Source organism: Rhinatrema bivittatum, chromosome 5, assembly GCF_901001135.1.
Source record: "Rhinatrema bivittatum chromosome 5, aRhiBiv1.1, whole genome shotgun sequence".
Classification (NCBI taxonomy): domain Eukaryota; kingdom Metazoa; phylum Chordata; class Amphibia; order Gymnophiona; family Rhinatrematidae; genus Rhinatrema; species Rhinatrema bivittatum.
This window is the reverse complement of record NC_042619.1, coordinates 261,283,240-261,300,632: the sequence shown is the minus strand read 5'-3', so window position 1 is coordinate 261,300,632 and position 17,393 is coordinate 261,283,240. Positions and strand designations below refer to the sequence as shown.

The 17,393-nt window shown below is 48.7% G+C and overlaps 1 protein-coding gene across 5 annotated transcripts in view; it reads right to left on the bottom strand.

The window, feature by feature from the left end:
- Positions 1–17,393, bottom strand: part of ASH2L (ASH2 like, histone lysine methyltransferase complex subunit) — a 145,093-nt gene that overhangs the window by 85,621 nt on the left and 42,079 nt on the right. For 4 of the 5 annotated variants that reach the window (XM_029603906.1, XM_029603908.1, XM_029603909.1 and 1 more), the window contains 6 exons: positions 11,389–11,477; positions 10,765–10,859; positions 10,181–10,276; positions 9,929–10,024; positions 2,269–2,344; positions 1,203–1,220 (listed from right to left, as the gene is read on the bottom strand). In XM_029603906.1, coding sequence (XP_029459766.1) covers positions 1,203–1,220; positions 2,269–2,344; positions 9,929–10,024; positions 10,181–10,276; positions 10,765–10,859; positions 11,389–11,477 — 470 coding nt within the window. The remainder of the gene's footprint in view (positions 1–1,202; positions 1,221–2,268; positions 2,345–9,928; positions 10,025–10,180; positions 10,277–10,764; positions 10,860–11,388; positions 11,478–17,393) is intronic. The other variant, XM_029603907.1, reaches the window with a different exon arrangement.

Below are 17,393 nucleotides of genomic sequence, written 5' to 3'. Positions count from 1 at the left end.
AGGTCAGGTTATCATTATTTATACTGATATAGATGTTGGCTGGAAAAGGATTTCTAGCAAATATTTTATTCATTGCCTATAATAGCAAAACATCCCAAAAATCAGCTTTTCAGGTCAAATATAAAACCAATAGGCTCTTAACGTGAAAGCATCACAGTTGAATCCAATGTACAATACTAAACCAGAGGATTGCAAGGGTAAGCAAATAAAAAGGTGTTTTGCTCCTGTATTGTCTATGCAGTTGTCTGCTGGTGCATATAACATGAAGTACATCAAAAACTGATTTGAAAGCTGCTTTCAAATAAGATTTGGGAGAACATCACTGTACTCCACTCAGGCAGCTTTATTACCTGCACTGCACCCTTTCAAAGTCTAGCCAACATATTCTGAATTAAAATAATTAGATATAAAACCATACATATCTCTGCACCAAGACTGAAAAGATACAAAGCAAGGAAAGCTTTGTCAGTATATGACAAAATGGAAGTGTTCATATAAAAAGCTCAACCTGTTTATATCCTTAATCTGAACTCTGAAAGAGTTGGTTGGAAGTAAAGTGTGAAATGTGAGTTGCCTACTTAATAGGCACTAGTGCATTCCAAGATTATATTCTCAGATAATCCTCCCCATCTTACTTCCCCCAAAGTAGGCAGATGATTGCATCCAACTAGGTTATTGCCCAGCTGATTCTAAGGAGGAACAAATTGGTTCAGTAGCTGCTGCTTCAATCATAGGGCCTGGCTTGCCAAAAGGGTGATTACTAGGGATGTTTCTCCTCTTAGATCAAACTATTGCAAAAATATTTAATGTGCTAAAAAACTAAATAATCACATAAAATATTATGTATCAAGATCACTCAGCCCTTATGCTTGCCAGTTAAGTGGCAGAAATACCATCGGGTAAGAAATAAAAAAAAAAATCAGAACAAATCATTTCATTTTCCAAAACGGTGTGTGAGATCTGCAGTGTAATAATTTATGTATTATTTCAATCTGAGTGATCAGCAATTCTGGAAGAAAAACTGTGTGAATCAAGATAAAAATAGAGCCATGCACAATATGAAAAATTTAGAAGTTTCTGAAGATTATAATTTAAATCATGGCGTAGCATTGTACGTCTCAGCAACAACTGAACACACAACTTAGATTTCCAAACCAATCACAGAATACTTAGGCTTCAGAAGCTGAAATGTAAATATTCACCTGCAAAAGAGGCCCCACCTGAAAGAACAGAAGTGGCACCATGCATTGGTCACATTGTAAAAAAATAATGCAAGAAATACAACCATCATATTGAATAGTGAAACGGCACAGGAGTACACAGAATAAAACAGTTCTGTATGTTATTGAAAGGTGTGGGCTGGCTCACATTACTGTCAGCCAGTGGAAGGGCACATAAGAGCAGGGAGGGGGATTCCTATGTGCATCTTTCTGCAAATGGCAGCAAAATTACATGGCATTTACATTGTTTCACTAATGCTCCCTCCTAAAGGCATGAATGAAGCCAAAACTGTATGCACATTGTGGGGGTAGAGCAGACATTTTCCTGGGTCTCTGTATCAGAGTCCAGTTTATCTTCAAGGCATTACAGAGTAAAATCTCAAAGAAAAGTGCACCTCTGATTAGTATCCTGATTAGATGGTAAACTTTATAAACATGAAAGGCCACAATACAGTTTCAGTGGTACTGGGTCTATCATACAAGAACCCCTCCGTGCTAACCACGGAGCATGGATGTTACATTGTGGAGGGAGGGCTATGCAAAACATATCTCCAAGGGAACAGAATGTACAGTAAAAATGAAGATATCTGACAATAAAATATAGCAGCTATGCCTTCATGCCATACAGCTGCTTCACTGTTCCAAAAGCAGTCTAAGAAAATGCTGATGCTCACACCAAAGAAAAACCTTCTGTAGAGGAAACACTAGGCTCAAAGGGGGCAATTTTGAATAGACCATGTTGTCTGCAATGTACATGAGAACTTTTAGCATGTGTACATTGCAACTAATGTCAAATTCTCCCTTTGAAAAATTAGTAGCCACAAAGTATGCATGCTAAGAGCACCCATGTAATCTGAATTGAAGGTTATCTATCCCAGCAAGTGCAAAATATTTCCTGAAGATAATCTGTGCAAGAAAGGTCAGAAAAAGAATGTTAAGTGTAGTATTTGTGAAAGCTTGTACACATTCTGTGTGCCAACTGAAAAATTGATATTACTGCACACCTAGTACACTAAAAATACCGATACACAGAGCAAGAGATCCTTACCATTTAAGCTTCCACTAGTAGACACAGTACTGCTTTGTCTCTGGTTATCATATGCTGGGCCAATATTGCCAAGGTCCTGAAAAGAAAAACAAGCTCAAATTACAACTTGAACTCTATGACCTGCTAAATATCTGCATGCTCAATTCATCAACAGCGATCTGACTGGAGCTCCCATTATTTCTATAGGGGGTGAGGGCAGCAGGAGCTTGTCACACTTCAATTCTCTCTTAAGACTTCATTCCTGCTCATGACAGTCACCTTCAGTCTCATATACATACCACTGCTGATAGAGAGGCCTGAATTCACAAGGTTTTCAGATGCAGCTACCTACAATTTCCCCATAGGAAAATTAGTTCTTACCTGTTAATTTTCGTTCCTGTAGTACCACGGATCAGTCCAGACTGTGGGTTGAGCCTCCTTTCCAGCAGGTGGAGACAGACTAAAACTGAAAGGATATCCTATATGAGGACAGAGGCTATCCTGTAACCCTTCAGTATAACCATTGTCAAAGCAGAAAACAATAAAACCAGAACAGGATCAAGCAAGTAACCATAAAGCTCAATGGAGCTACTGTAGAACAATTGAAGAAACATGGTATAATTAGCCTCTCTTGCATATACTTGGTATTAAAAACCACCAAGGCTTCTGGTGTAATTGCTCAGTATTCTTGCACAAAAATGGAGAATCAGAATCTGCGAACCTGCAAGAAACAAGGTTCGAGAGGACATAAGACAGACAGGGAAGGGCGTCTGGACTGATCCGTGGTATTACAGGAACGAAAATTAACAGGTAAGAACTAATTTTCCTTTCCCTGTACGTACCCGGATTAGTCCAGACTGTGGGATGTACCAAAGCTTCCCTAAACCGGGTGGGACCGAGACAGTCCCACTCGAAGCACTTGCCGCCCAAAGGAACCAAAAACTGGAGCTTGCAAATCCAGACGGTAGTGACGAGCAAATGTATGCAAGGACGTCCATGTGGCGGCCCTGCAAATTTCCTGCGGAGAAACCGATTGACTCTCTGCCCAGGAAGTAGCTTGAGAGCGTAGTGAATGAGCTTTGAGGCCCTCGGGGACCAGTCGACCTTGGCAAAGATAGGCCGAGGAGATCGCCTCCTTCAACCACCGTGCAATGGTGGTCTTAGAAGCTGGCTTACCCCGACTGGGCCCACTCCAGAGGACGAAGAGATGGTCCGAAACCCAAAAATCGTTGGTAACCTGGAGGTAGCGAAGTAGAACTCGTTTGACATCTAGCCAACGGAGATCGCCCCCAGTCGTACCCGCAATCTCCTCTGGGGAAACCGCAGGGAGTTCTACTGATTGGTTGACATGGAAGCTGGAGACAACCTAGGGCAAGAAAGAAGGGACAGTCTTGAGAGAAACCCCGGAATCAGAAAAGCGCAAGAAGGGCTCCCAACAGGACAACGCTTGAATCTCGGAGATCCGCCGAGCGGAGGAGATAGAGACCAGAAAAACAGTATTTAGCGTAAGGTCTTTTAGCGTAGTGCGACTCAGGGGTTCGAACGGAGCCGCACAGAGGGCCCGGAGGACCAGGTTAAGACTCCACGATGGGCGGAGATGTTTAACGCCCCTCAAAAACTGAATCAAGTCCGGGTGGCCCGCTAGGGAATGACCTTCCACCCGACCCAGGAGAGAGCCGAGAGCGGAGACTTGCACGCGCAGAGAACTGAAGGAGAGGCCCTTGGAAAGACCCTTCTGAAGAAAAGAAAGAACCAAAAGGGACAAGGGCGGAGCGCGCTGGGACGCCCGATTCCGCACAGACAGACTCAAAAACCTTCCAGATACGCACGTAAGCCAGGGAAGTCGACTGTTTCCGGGCCCGCAGCAAGGTGGAGATGACCTCCTCCTTATAGCCCTTACGCCTCAGGCATCGCCGTTCAAAAGCCAGGCCACTAGACAGAAGCGATCGGCCTACTCGAAAAATACAGGCCCCTGTCGAAGTAGACGGGGGAGATGACCGAGTTGGAGAGGTCCGTCCGTCGACAGGTTGACGAGATCTGCGAACCACGGCCTTCGTGGCCATTCGGGTGCAACCAGAATCACGGGACCCCGGTGGAGCTCTATTCTTCTGAGAACCTTCCCCACCAGGGGCCACGGGGGTAGGGGGGAGGGGAACAAGGACATAAGGACATCCGCCGGCCACGGGAGAGCCAGAGCATCCACGCCCTCCAAGCCGTGCTCCCTCCAGCGGCTGAAGAACTGATTTGCCTTGGTGTTGCGCAATGTTGCCATGAGGTCCAGGTGGGGGGGCCCCCCACTTGTCCACTATCAGAGCCATGGCCGTGTCTGAGAGCTCCCACTCCCCCGGATCGAGCGATTGACGGCTGAGGAAATCGGCTTGAACATTCTCCTTGCCCGCGATGTGGGAGGCCGCCAGACACTGCAGATGCCATTCCGCCCAGGTGAAGAGACGGCTGGCTTCTAGGGCCACCAGAGGACTGCGGGTGCCCCCTTGGCGATTTATGTAAGCCATGGTGGTAGAGTTGTCGGACAGGACTCGTACCGCTTTGCCGCAAATTAAGGGGAGAAACTCCTGAAGGGCCAGGCGCACCGCCAGGGTCTCCAAGCGATTGATGTACCAGCGAGAATGAGTTGGCGACCAGGTCCCCTGGGTGGACTGGGAGAGACAAACCGCACCCCAGCCCGACAGACTGGCATCCGTGGTTACTATCGTCCACTGTGGAGCTTGAAGAGGCATTCCCTGAAGGAGATGAGGGAGTGATAGCCACCACTGCAAGTCGGCGACTGTAGAGTCCAAGAACGGAAGGACCATGTGAAACTGTTCCGACACCGGCTGCCAACGGGATAGCAAAGCTTTCTGTAACGGACGCATATGAGCAAAAGCCCAGGGGACGAGGTCGATGGTAGACGCCATGGATCCCAAAACCTGCAGGTAGTCCCAGGCCGTCGGGGAAGGCAGCACAATCAGATTCTGAATCTGCTCGATCAGCTTGAGAGCACGTGCACGAGGTAGGAAGACCTTGCCTACTTGGGTGTCGAAGTGGGCTCCCAGGAACTCTAAATTCTGGGAGGGCTGAAGGTTGCTCTTGGAGAAGTTCACTATCCATCCGAGAGATGCAAGGAGAGATAACACGCGATCCACCGCCTGTTGGCAAGAGGCCGCCGACTTGGCCCTGATGAGCCAGTCGTCCAGGTAGGGATGAACAAGGATTCCCTCCTGGCGAAGAGCCGCCGCGACCACCACCATGACTTTGGTGAAGGTGCGAGGCGCTGTTGCGAGACCGAAAGGAAGCGCCCGAAACTGGAAGACCTGGTTGAGAATGTGGAAGCGAAGATACTTCTAGTAGTCGCAGTGAATTGGAATATGGAAGTACGCCTCTGCAAGATCGAGTGAAGCAAGGAACTCTCCGGGGGCGAACCGCTGCGATGACCGCTCGCAGGGTTTCCATGGGGAAATGAGGAATTTTGAGGGCCCGGTTGACCCTCTTGAGGTTCAGGGTCGGGCGATAAGACCCGTCCTTCCTGGGAACGACTAAGTAAATAGAATACCGGCCGGCGCAAAGCTCCCTCTCCAGGACTGGGACTACCGCACCCAGATCCAGGAGTCTGGCGAGGGTTTGTTCCACTGCGTCCCTCTTGGACCGCCCGCATGGAGAGAAGAGAAAAAGATCCGGAAGGTCGCGAACAATTTCGAAGGCGTACCCGTCTCTGATAATGTCGAGGACCCACTGATCAGACGTGATTTTGACCCATTCCTCGAAAAACAAGGAGAGGCGGCCGCCTAGGGAGGGGACCGAGGAATGAGTCAGCTGAACTTCATTGTGTGGCAGGCTTGGGGGTGGAGCGCGCAGGCTGGCCCTCGTGAAAGGGCTGCGACCAAGACTGAGACCGGGAAGAATAATCCCTTGAGGGACCACCCCGTCTGCGTGGGGTATAGTGACGCTGGCCCTGGAAGAGAGGACGAGGTGGTGTGTAGGAATGGGATGGTTTGGGACGGTCCTCTGGAAGCTTATGGATCTTGTCCCCTAAGGCATCCATAAGCTTCTCAAGGTCCTCACCAAAGAACAGCTTACCTTTGAAAGGCAACGTGCCTAACGGGGCTTTGGAGGACTGGGCGGCTGACCAACTGCGTAGCCAGAGAAGTCTTCTGGCGGACACCGCCGAAGCCATCGCCTTAACACGAATAAGATCGTAGAGCGCGTCTGCCACGTAAGCGATGACGGCTTCCAGACGCTCAGCCTGCTCCGCTTCTGCCGACACGAGGTCTTGGGCGCAGAGTAATTGTTGGACCCACCTGAGGTCTGCCCGCAGCATGAGACTGCTGCAGCAAAACGCCCGGACTCCGAGAGCCAGGACTTCGAAGATGCGTTTCATATGAGCCTCAAAGCTTATGGTCCTGTCCGTCCTTCAGTGCCGTCGATCCCTCTACCGGGATCGTGGTATGCTTTGTGACCGCTGTAACGTAGGAGTCCACGGAGGGATTTTTAAAAATTTCCAAGCATTCCTCCGGAAGGGGATAGTTTGTCCATGGCACGCCCCACCTGGAGTGCCGCCTCGGGAGCCTCCCATTCCCATAGGAGCAACAGCTTGTGCATGGGATGGAAGGGAAAAGCGGTAGCCGGAGCCCTGAGTCCCGCCAGGACCGGGTTCATATCCTTGGGCAAGGCGGCCATCAGGTTATCCATAGTGGGCCCCTCCAACCCCAATTCCTGGAGGACAAAGGGGAGGAGGGGCTCCAACTCCTCCTTGCGGAACATACGGAGTCTGGGGTCGTCCCCCTCCAGGGGAAGGGTACCCTCTGTATCCGGGCTAGCGGCAGGATCCAGAAGCATGGGGTCCACTGGGGGGGGGGGGGGCACCCCCGGGACCACCTGCACCAGAACCGGCCCCTGGGGCTCTGCAGCCGGGCTAGCAGTCAACGGCGCGGAGCGAGGAATTTTTGGCGGGGGGGCGAAGGGGGTGTCTTCCTTCTCCTCCTGCAGGCTAGCTAAATAGGATTTGTGCAGGAGGAGGACAAATTCTGGGGAAAAATGGGCCCTGGACTTCCCGGAAGGGGGGGTGAGGGGGGGTATCTCTGAAAAACATCGGCCCCCCCAGCCCCAGGCAGCTCCGAAAACGGAGCCGCTGAAAAATCCAAAATGGCTGCTGTTACGGCCTGGCCATGCCGAGGGGATTTGATCCCTGGGCTAAAGTTGCTTGCCCTGCCGAGGAGGGACCTTCCCCACCCGGCAGGCAAGCAGAGCAGAGGCCCTCTCGCGAAAATCGCGAAGAGGGCTGCCTTACAAGAGAGGCAAGCTGCCTGCCACGGCATAGGAGAGTCGCTTTGGAAAAAAAAAAAAAACGAGAGAATAAAGGTTTGAGTGACAGCCGGCAGGCCCGGAGTGAAGCAGGAGGGAAACCTGCTGACTCCTGCCTTTCGGGCTGCCGGTTCAAGGCCTCCGGAGACCACAAAAAGAACAAAATTTTGGTCTACTGCTGCAAATAAGTTAGAGGTAGGGGAATACCTGTAACTTAAAATCAAAGTTAAATATATATTTATTTTTGTTTTTTTAAACTGAGCACAGCAGTCGGGTTCTAACCCTCTCGGCAGCCAGAGGAGAGGGAGACGAGACCTGGACTACCAGACTCGGACCCCACACCTGGAAGCGGATACAGACTCAGGCTATGCAGCGCACAAGGGGCAAAGCCCCCCCTGAGTCCGGCAAGAGCTAGGAGACGGCACAGTCTCCCACACAGAATTAAAAATAAACCTGTTCCTAGGAATTATTATTTTTTTTTTTTACAGAAAGAAGATTCCTAAAGAAGTACTTGCTTGATCCAAAAGAAGAGGCTGACTAGCCTAAAGCAGGGAACCGAAGGGTGAGCTGCTACACCTGCTGGAGACAGATGAATACTGAAGGGTTACAGGATAGGCTCTGTCCTCATATAGGATATCCTGCGGGTTTTAGTCTGTCTCCACCTGCTGGAAAGGAGGCTCAACTCACAGTCTGGACTCATCCGGGTACGTACAGGGAACACACACCCCCCTCTTACATTAACTCTTTCACACATGAGAAAGCTGCAGAATATAGCTGACATTCCTCCAATCAATGCCCCTAAAACGATGTCATAGCTCTTAAAAAAAACCCCCACTTTAAATTGCCATCAAATCTTGAAGAAACAATGCCAACAAATCTTCTATCTATATAAATAAAAATGTTAAATAGTTTGTACAAAATCGCTAATCTCAGAAACCACTGCATCGATTGCTTTCAAATTTGGACACAACCTTCCTTTCGCATACGGGAAGGTTCTTCTGTACTTAATTACATATATGTCACACCTGTGACAGGTAAAAAAGGTTTAAAAATTGGTTCCACAAAACAGCGACATCTGGTGGACGTCGGACGTCAGCGCAACCTCTTACACCTTTCACAAACACTCACACACAACAAATGTATTTAATTTACACACCCTCTGAACACACAGAAATCCACACTCCTCACACCCCCCCCCCCCACACACATGCCAATTGGACTTACTTCACACACCCTCCCAAAACACACCAAATTCCAGGCTGCTACACCAGGGGGCCACGCACATGTCACATGTTGGCAATTCCCACACCCTCCGAACTCACACAAAAACACCCTCCTCACACCCCCCACGCACATGCCTGTTCTACTTACTGCCCACATCCTCTGAACACACACAAAAGCGGAAACAGGTCCGCGCTGCTCCAGCGGGGGGCCAAGAACGGTCCAGGACACATCGCTTACACTACGGCCGTCGGCTGCCAGCAATCAAAATGGCGCCGATGGCCCTTTCCCTTACTATGCCACTCGGAGACAACAATGGCGGCAGTAGCCCATGTGACATAGTAAGGGCGAGGGCCCGTCGACGCCATTTTCAGGACTGGCAGCCAGCGGACCTTTGCCCTTACTATGTCAGGGAACCTAGCGCTCCCATTACTCCTCCACAGTGACATAGTCAGGTCAAAGGGCTGTCGGAGCCATTTTCATTGCTAGCAGCCGACGGCCCGAACCCAAGACTTCGATCCCGAACAGAACACCCGCTCCACCGACTGTTTGCACAGGTATCCGGGGGGGCTGCACGGTGGGGGGCCGTAGTTATTTTCTTGCGCGCGTGTTCAGGGGGGGAGGGGGTGTTTCGGTCATTCTGCAACTCTCGCGGGGGGCGGGAGGGTGGGTTATTGTATTTCGCCGGGGTTGAGGGGGGGTGTGGGGTGCATATTTAAACACTGTGTTTATAGTGGGGTTCTTTTGGGGTGGAAAGATGGAGGGCACACACAAACACAAAAGTCCCTGATCTCGGAAAGGCACCCAATTAGCCCTCCACAAAACAATTAACTAAATAGAGTGCTAACTTGGTTAGGCACTCCCCTATTTTGATACAGAACACGCACAACCGCCCACTGACGGACCACGTTTACCACCACCAATTTCTATTTCGGTGTTTTTTCCTCAATCGGCATCCTAGCTGCTTCTTACAGTCTGGGTCCTCTTACCTAAGAAAGCATACATTTCAGGGGAGGGAAGGGGGGGTGAGTGACCAAGGGGGAGAAAGATGAATGACCCAGGTAAATGAGCAAGGGGAAGGGGGAGGGAGGGTAAAGAACCTGACTCTGCCACTGCAACGCGTGGCCGGGTACCGCTAGTTATGAATAAAGCTTTTCATTACCTGATCTAGAATGCCAAATTTTGGATAATCTTCCTCTGGGTCCTTACTGCCAGGATCTGGATGCTCTTTCACTAGAAATACATCCCGTTCCTTACACTGAAATACAAGAAAGCCTCCTGAAAGATTTTCATCTTGGAATTTTTTACATTCTACTCACTTAGTGATCTTGGAAACAAACACTACTGGTTTGTCTCATCAGGTGACTGGGACCAATTATTAAAATTAGAATGGAGTAACATAGAAGGTGCTTACCATGGTTTTTACAATGTTATTTGGCCACGTCATTTTCCCAGGTCTCTGTCTTGTTGTCATGCACTCCCAGTACTTATCAATGAAGGGTATGATATCCTGTATAAATGGAAATAAAAGCATGCTAGCCCATAAGTGATCATATTTTACAACTTTATCAGTTTAAGGCACATCAATAGTAGGCTCTGATGTAAAAACCTGACTTGGATAAGAAGTGATTATCACTTGTAGTGTAACAGCAGGGATCTCTCTTTCGCAGTACTAACCAGATTAACTGGTCAGACTGGTTGGGCTGAAAGTAGCTGACAGCAGGTAAAGACCAATGTTAAAGCTGAGTGGACAGCTCTAAAAACAAAACGATCTACACAATTCTACTTTTGAACCACACTCTTCTCAAAGGACAGTCAGCACTAATAGTGAAATAAGAGGTGGCTCAGGAGATATTGGGAGGGAGCAGGGTTTAAAAGCTTAGAGACCTATTTATATAGCTTCTGGTTTTATTAAACATTGTAGCATGCATCTTTATATGTAGATGTGCATACCATGCCCACAAACCAACCTCACAACTTTCAACTCTGTAGCATTACCTTGTCTTTTGAGAACATGGTTTTTGGGTGCTCATCCTGTGTTCTTGACTGCCAAGTTAAGTTGGCCAGAGCAGTGAGGCACATTTCCTTCAGATCTAGGAAAGGAAAAAACAAAACAAAACAAAAAAAAAAACACAACAAAACAAAACATTAAAATTTCAAGTGCACCCCAGCAACTGACAGTAAATCCATTAACAAAGTAAGCCACTGTATCCCATTAAGAATCAAGTGTAAAATCAAATAAATATACTATAGCGAATACCAGTATAAACAAGTGCACAAGCCTTTAATCTCTCTCAAACAAGATGTCTTTGTAAGAACGCAGTCTTTACTCGCAAAACATTCATGGGCAGTATTTACAGGCGTTGCATTTCTATGCTCCACCTTAGTCAGCAGCAGCTCCACCTTAGCAGCAGTCAGCAGCAGCAGCAGCAGCTCCACCTTAGTCACGGGATCAGCTGGAAATAGCAAACATTCGAAACTCAAAGGGCTATCACATCCAGTTTCTGAAATGTGCTGTACATGGTGAGGCAGCAGTTAGAGCAATTAACTAAGAATTCCAATTTCCCTGCATGATAAACCCTGTCCAAGGAAAAAATTCATCCTTGGAGTTCTTTCACTTACTTGCTTGTTTTCTAAGAAAGTACGTGTTTCCACTGTGATGGCACACATTGCAATGAAAACTGTAGTTTGTCATGAAAGGAAGGCACGATCTAGGAAACAAAGTAAGAATGCGAATTGGAAGAAAGGAACTGTGTTAATTCTATTAAATATCAGAACATGATTTAGGAAGAGCATAAAAACTTTTTTCTTTGCTGAAATCATAAGAACAGATTTATTAAGTACACCTGTGCAGAGCGTTAAGGAAGTTTCAGGTCTCTCCAACTGCAGCATGGTCAAAATAAAAGCAGTTTCCTTATGGAGAAAAGCAAGGGGGGGGGGGGGGGGTTGCATTCTTGGGGCCCGATTTGCTAAGGCTTTTCTCCCATTCTGTGACTATGGAAAAAATGCTTAGTAAATGAGGCCTTTTGTGATTTGTTTTGCCCTGTGACTGTTTCCCCAGGGAGGTCACTTCCATGGAGTTGGCCTACAGATGATGGCTGACCTCTGTACAGTAGTTCACAGGCAGGCCGATGCAATACCGTACACTGGCTGTGGTGCACAGCTCAACGTGCGATTGGATGCTCGTCCATAACCCCCAATGCAAAATGGGGGTTAGCATGTCCAAAACGCACATCTAACAGCGCTTATCATATGCCAAAACAAAAAAAAAAAAAAAAAGTGCACCCGACATGTACATTTTTACTCGCAAAAATTAAAACCTGCCCCAGAGCAGCCGGTAATTTCTAAGAAGCTCAAAAAGTGAAAATACTGCTTTTCTGTACTTCTTCCAACTTAATATTGTGGCAATGTTAAGTCAGAGGAACTGAAAAAGTAGAACTGTCAAAAAAAAAATTAGAGAAATTATTTACCCGATAATTTTGTTTTCCTTAGTGTACTCAGAACCAACGGGTTTATGCTCCCCTGCCAGCAGATGGAGTCAGGTTTCAAAGCTAACGTCACCCTAGATACACCCCTGCAGTGAACACAGCCCTTCACAGTATTCTCTTCAAAAGCCATTGTGGACATATCGAAGAACAATTAAAAACGGATAACTGTAACTGCACTCAACCAACCGAACACTGAACCCCAGTAAGATTACAGATGCCCTGATCTGGGGACTGGATGATGGCTTACCTGTAATCTCTTGGAATCAATATCCACTCCATGGGCAAGTCCTTGGCACCATTCTTGGACAGCCATGGGCGGGATGCTGAGTCCATCTGTCTACACTAAGGAAAACGAAATGATCAGGCAAGTAATTTCTCCATTTCCTAGCATGTAGCCAGATGGACTCAGGACCAATGGGATACACAAACGCTACTACCGATCGGGGCAGAAGGCTGTCCGTGGATGGGTTAACCTCGCCCTTGCAAAGGCTGCGTCCTCCCAGACCTGAACATCCAGGCGATAGAACCTGGAAAGGTGTGCAAGGAAGAATATGTCGCCGCTCGGCAGTTGTCGACGGGAGACAGCATTCTAGCTTATGCCCATGAGACTGCCTGAGCCCTAGTGGAATGAGCTTTAACCTGGAGGGGTAATAGCTTTCCTGCCTCCACATAGCTCGCTGGGTTAAGGAGGTGGTCACTGGAGCCTATGGTAGCCCGCGAAGCTGGTTCGCCCTGCTTCCTTCCACCATGAAGGCCAAACAGGCAGTCCATCTTTCGGATCGGTTCTGAAATTTCCAGATACTGCACCAAAAGCCCACTGACTGACTGACATTCAAATGGCGGAGGAGGCGGTATTCTTCTGCATCTTTGTGCTTATCTAGGGATGGCAACGAAATGGACCGATTCAAATAAAACTCTGGAGACTACCTTGGGCAAGAAGGATGGAGCAGTACGAAGCTGTAATACTCCTGGAGTCATCCGGAGGAACGGTTCTCAACATGACAATGCCTGTAGTTCAGAGATGCAACGTGCCAAGCATATAGCCACCAGGAACACTGTTTTCAGGGTTAATAAACACAAGGAAAGACTGCACAGTGGCCGAAAAGAAAGCCCTGCCAATATCTCCAATACTAGATTCCATAAGGGAACGGCCACCGTAGGGGTGGCCAGAAGTGCTACACCCCTTTCAGAAAACGGGCCTTGTCCAGATGAGCTAACAGGTAGTTCCGTTTACCTCACCCCTGAAACAGGAGAGAGCCACTACTTGGACCTTCCAGGAGTTGGCAAACTTTTATTCAAGCCGCCCTGCAAAAATTTCAGAATTAGTGGAATTTTGACCGTCCAAGGGGAAACACCGCATTCCTCGCCAGGCCTCAAATACTCTCCAGACCCGCACATACTCTAGGGATGTAGAGAACTTCCGCACGCGGAGTAAGGTGGCAATTACTGCCACCAAATAACTTTGCTTCATCAGGAGAGCCCTGTCAAGGGCCAGACCGAAAAACAGAATCGAGTCGGATCCTCGTGAAGGACTAGTCCCTGTGCGGTGGGAGGCACTGGGGGGGTCTTCCCCAGGAGTCTCTATATGTATGCATACCATGGATGCCTGGGCCAATCTGGAGCTACTAGTAGGAATAATCCCCTGTGGTGCTCAATTCTGCGAATAACCCTGCCTAGGAGGGGCCACGGAGGGAAAGCATATAGCAGCTCCTCTTCCGGCCAAGGTCTGAACAAGAGCTTCGATTCCCAGGGTCAACTGATCTCTTCTGTGACTGAAGAATCGGGGAGCCTTCGCACTGTGAGATGCGGCCAGCAGGTCGATGGATGGGAGACCCTAGCGATTTACTACCAGCTGAAAGGCTTTGGCCGACAATGCCCACTCTCCTGGATCCACACTCTACCTGCTTAGAAAGTCTGCTCTGTCATTGTCTTTTCCTGGGACGAGTTAGGCTGAGATCACCTGTAGATGTATTTCTGCCCATTCTATAAGGAGATCTGTCTCCTAAGACACTTGCTGAATTTTGGTTTTACCCTGGCGATTGATGTAGGCTACTGCTGCTGCATTGCCCGACATTATGCAGACCGCTTGACCCTGAAGTCTGTGGCTGAATTGTAGACACGACAATTGACTGCCGGGGTTTATGTTCCAGAGGGCCTCTTCCTTGGTCCAAACGCCCCTGGGCTGTAGGTGCCTGACAATGAACTCCCCAGCCCTGGAGGCTTGCATCTGTCGTGAGGACCAGCCAGTTCAGGGGGGACAGGGGTGCTGGAGCCAAGAGCATACTTACATCGTTAAATGGAGGCAAATCAAATAGTCTTGAGACAGTGGGTTCCAACATGACAGCAGGGAGTGTTGAAGTGGTCGCACGTGTGCCCTTGCCCATGGCACTACTTCCAGGGTTGCCACCATAAACCGAGGACTTGAAGACAGCTTCATACTGTTGGATATATCGTGCTCATCAACACACACTTGGGACATCAACTTCCTTATCCGCCTGGTCAGGAGAAAGACCTTGCCCTGCTTGGTGTAGAATCAGACTCCCAGATATTCCAGGGACTGGGAGGGTTTGAGACTGCTTTTGTCCAGGTTTATGACTCAGAGTTCCTGAAGCAAAGAGGTCACCCTGTTGGTCACCCAGAGACTCTCTTCCATGGACTTTGCCCAGATTAATCAATTGTCCAAGTACGGGTGCACCAGTATTCCTTCTTTTCTTAATGCTGCCACTATGACCATCATAATCTTGGAAAATGTTCTGTGGCGGTGGCCAGGCCAAAGGGCAATGCCCGGAACTGATAATGGTGACCCAGTACTGCAAAGCATAGGAAACTATGTTCGTGCCGGATTGGAATATGTAGGTAGGCCTCTGACAGGTCCAGGGAGGTTAAGAACTCTCCTGATTGTATGGCCATTATCACAGAATGTAGGGTTTCCATGCGGAAATGAATCACTCGTAGACGTAGATGTCTGTTAACGCTCTTGAGGTCCAGGATGGGATGAAAGGAGCCTTCCTTCTTGGGTACGATGAAATAATGCCCCGTATTTTCCTGGGACACGGGTACTGGGATTATAGCCCTCATTCTGAGGAGCCTTAACAGGGTAGTCTCCACTACTGCTTCTTGTGCTGGGAGTGAGAAGGAGATATCATGATTATGTCCCGAGGAGTGCTGCGAAATTCCAACGCATATACTTCTCATATGACCTACAGTACCCATTTGTCTGAAGTGATCTCGACCCACTGTTGTTGGGGTGGGGGGTCGTCAAAACTTCATTGGGGGGTTCGGGACGAACCTGACCCTCTCTTGGGCTGCCAACTCCGAAAGGACTGAGACCTCCCAAAGGACCGAGACCTCTGAAATGTCGAGCTTCTGTAGGGCCGAAAGAGTTGGGAGCCCCTGGATCAACCCCTCATGGATGAGGGGCGCTGTAACTGCTCTCTCTTATCTTCTGGTAGCTAGAGTACAGGAAAATTGGTTCTTACCTGCTAATTTTCGTTCCTGTAGTACCACGGATCAGTCCAGACAGCGGGTTGTGTCCCCTGTCCAACAGATGGAACCAGAGAAAATCAACTGAAAGGCATACCATATATGGGCATAGCTCACCCTGCGCTCCTCAGTATAAACATTAACAAAGCAGAAAAAAAAAACGAAGGTGGTCAAGCAAGCAACAATTCAACAGTAATAATTTAACGCCAATTTGGAGCAGAGCTATACATAGCTCTTAACAATTGTGAAAGTAACATCCGGTGCCTTATGAATCCTTTAATTAATACTTCTGTAGGATAAAAAAGGCATTTACCAGCGCTGTAAAAGGAAAAAGGATATGAGCGGACTGAAAAAGTAGACCAGGAGGGAGTCTGGACTGATCCGTGGTACTACAGGAACAAAAATTAGCAGGTTTTCCTTTCCCTGAACGTACCCGGATCAGTCCAGACAGCAGGATGTATCAAAGCTTCCTACTACCATCACCTTGGTGAACGTGCAAAGAGCAGTGGACAATCCGAACGGAGAGCCTGAAACTGCAGGTGCCGGCCCAGAATTTCGAAGCGAAGGAATCTTTGGTGCTCCTTGCGAGTCGAGAGAAGCCAGAAACTTGCCGGAGTGAACCACTGCTATGCCCGTCTGCAGGGTTACCATTCGAAAATGGGGAACCTTGAGAGCCCGACTGACCCACTTGAGGTCTAGGATCGGTTGGAAGGAGCCGTCCTTCTTGGGGACGACGAAGTAAATGGAATACTGGCTGGATCCCTGTTCGTTTGGAGGAACAGGAACTATGGCCCCTAGCTCCAGGAGTTTGTCAAGGGTTCAACACACCAAAGGCCTTTCCCGAGTGCCGCAAAGAGATATCAGGTGACGGTCCAGAAGATCACGAGCAAGTTCTAAAGCGTAACTGTTTCTGATCAAATTCAGGACCCATTGATCCATAGTAATTTTGGCCCATTCCCCGAGAAAAAGGGACAGACATCCACCTAAGACTGGAACGGAGGAATGGGCCTTCCGCATCTCACTGTGAGGACTTGGCGGTGGATCCTTGGGAGTTTCCATCTCGGAACGGCAAACGTCCCCGAAAGGAATGAGACCATGCCTGAGATCTGGAGGGGGTATTCCGCTGAAAAGACCCCCGCGGCTTGTTGTACCTACGCTGACCTCTGAAATGAGAGCACGAAGGAAAAAAGGATTTGGACTGTTTAGGGCGGTCCTCAGGCAGCTTATGAATCTTGTTGACTCCCAAGGATTTAATAAGCTGTTCCAGGTCCTCCCCAAAAAGAACTTACCCTTAAAGGGAAGAGAGCCCAACTGCGACTTAAACGGGGAATCCACCGCCCAGTTACGTAGCCAGAGGAGTCGCCTAGCGGAGACCATGGCTCTTGCCTGCACCCGAAGGAGACCATAAAGGGCATCAGCGCCATACACAATTGCCCCTTCGAGCCGCTCTGCTTGTTCGGCCTCTGCAGCCGGGAGGTTCAGGGTGCTGAGTAATTGTTGAACCCACCTAAGGCTCGCCCGCTGCATGAGACTGCTACACCCCATAGCATGGACCCCTAAGGACAGCACCTCGAAGATTCGCTTGAGGTATAGCTCCAACTTGCGGTCTTGAAGATCTTTTAAAGCCGTCGACCCCACCACTGGGATGGAAGGGCG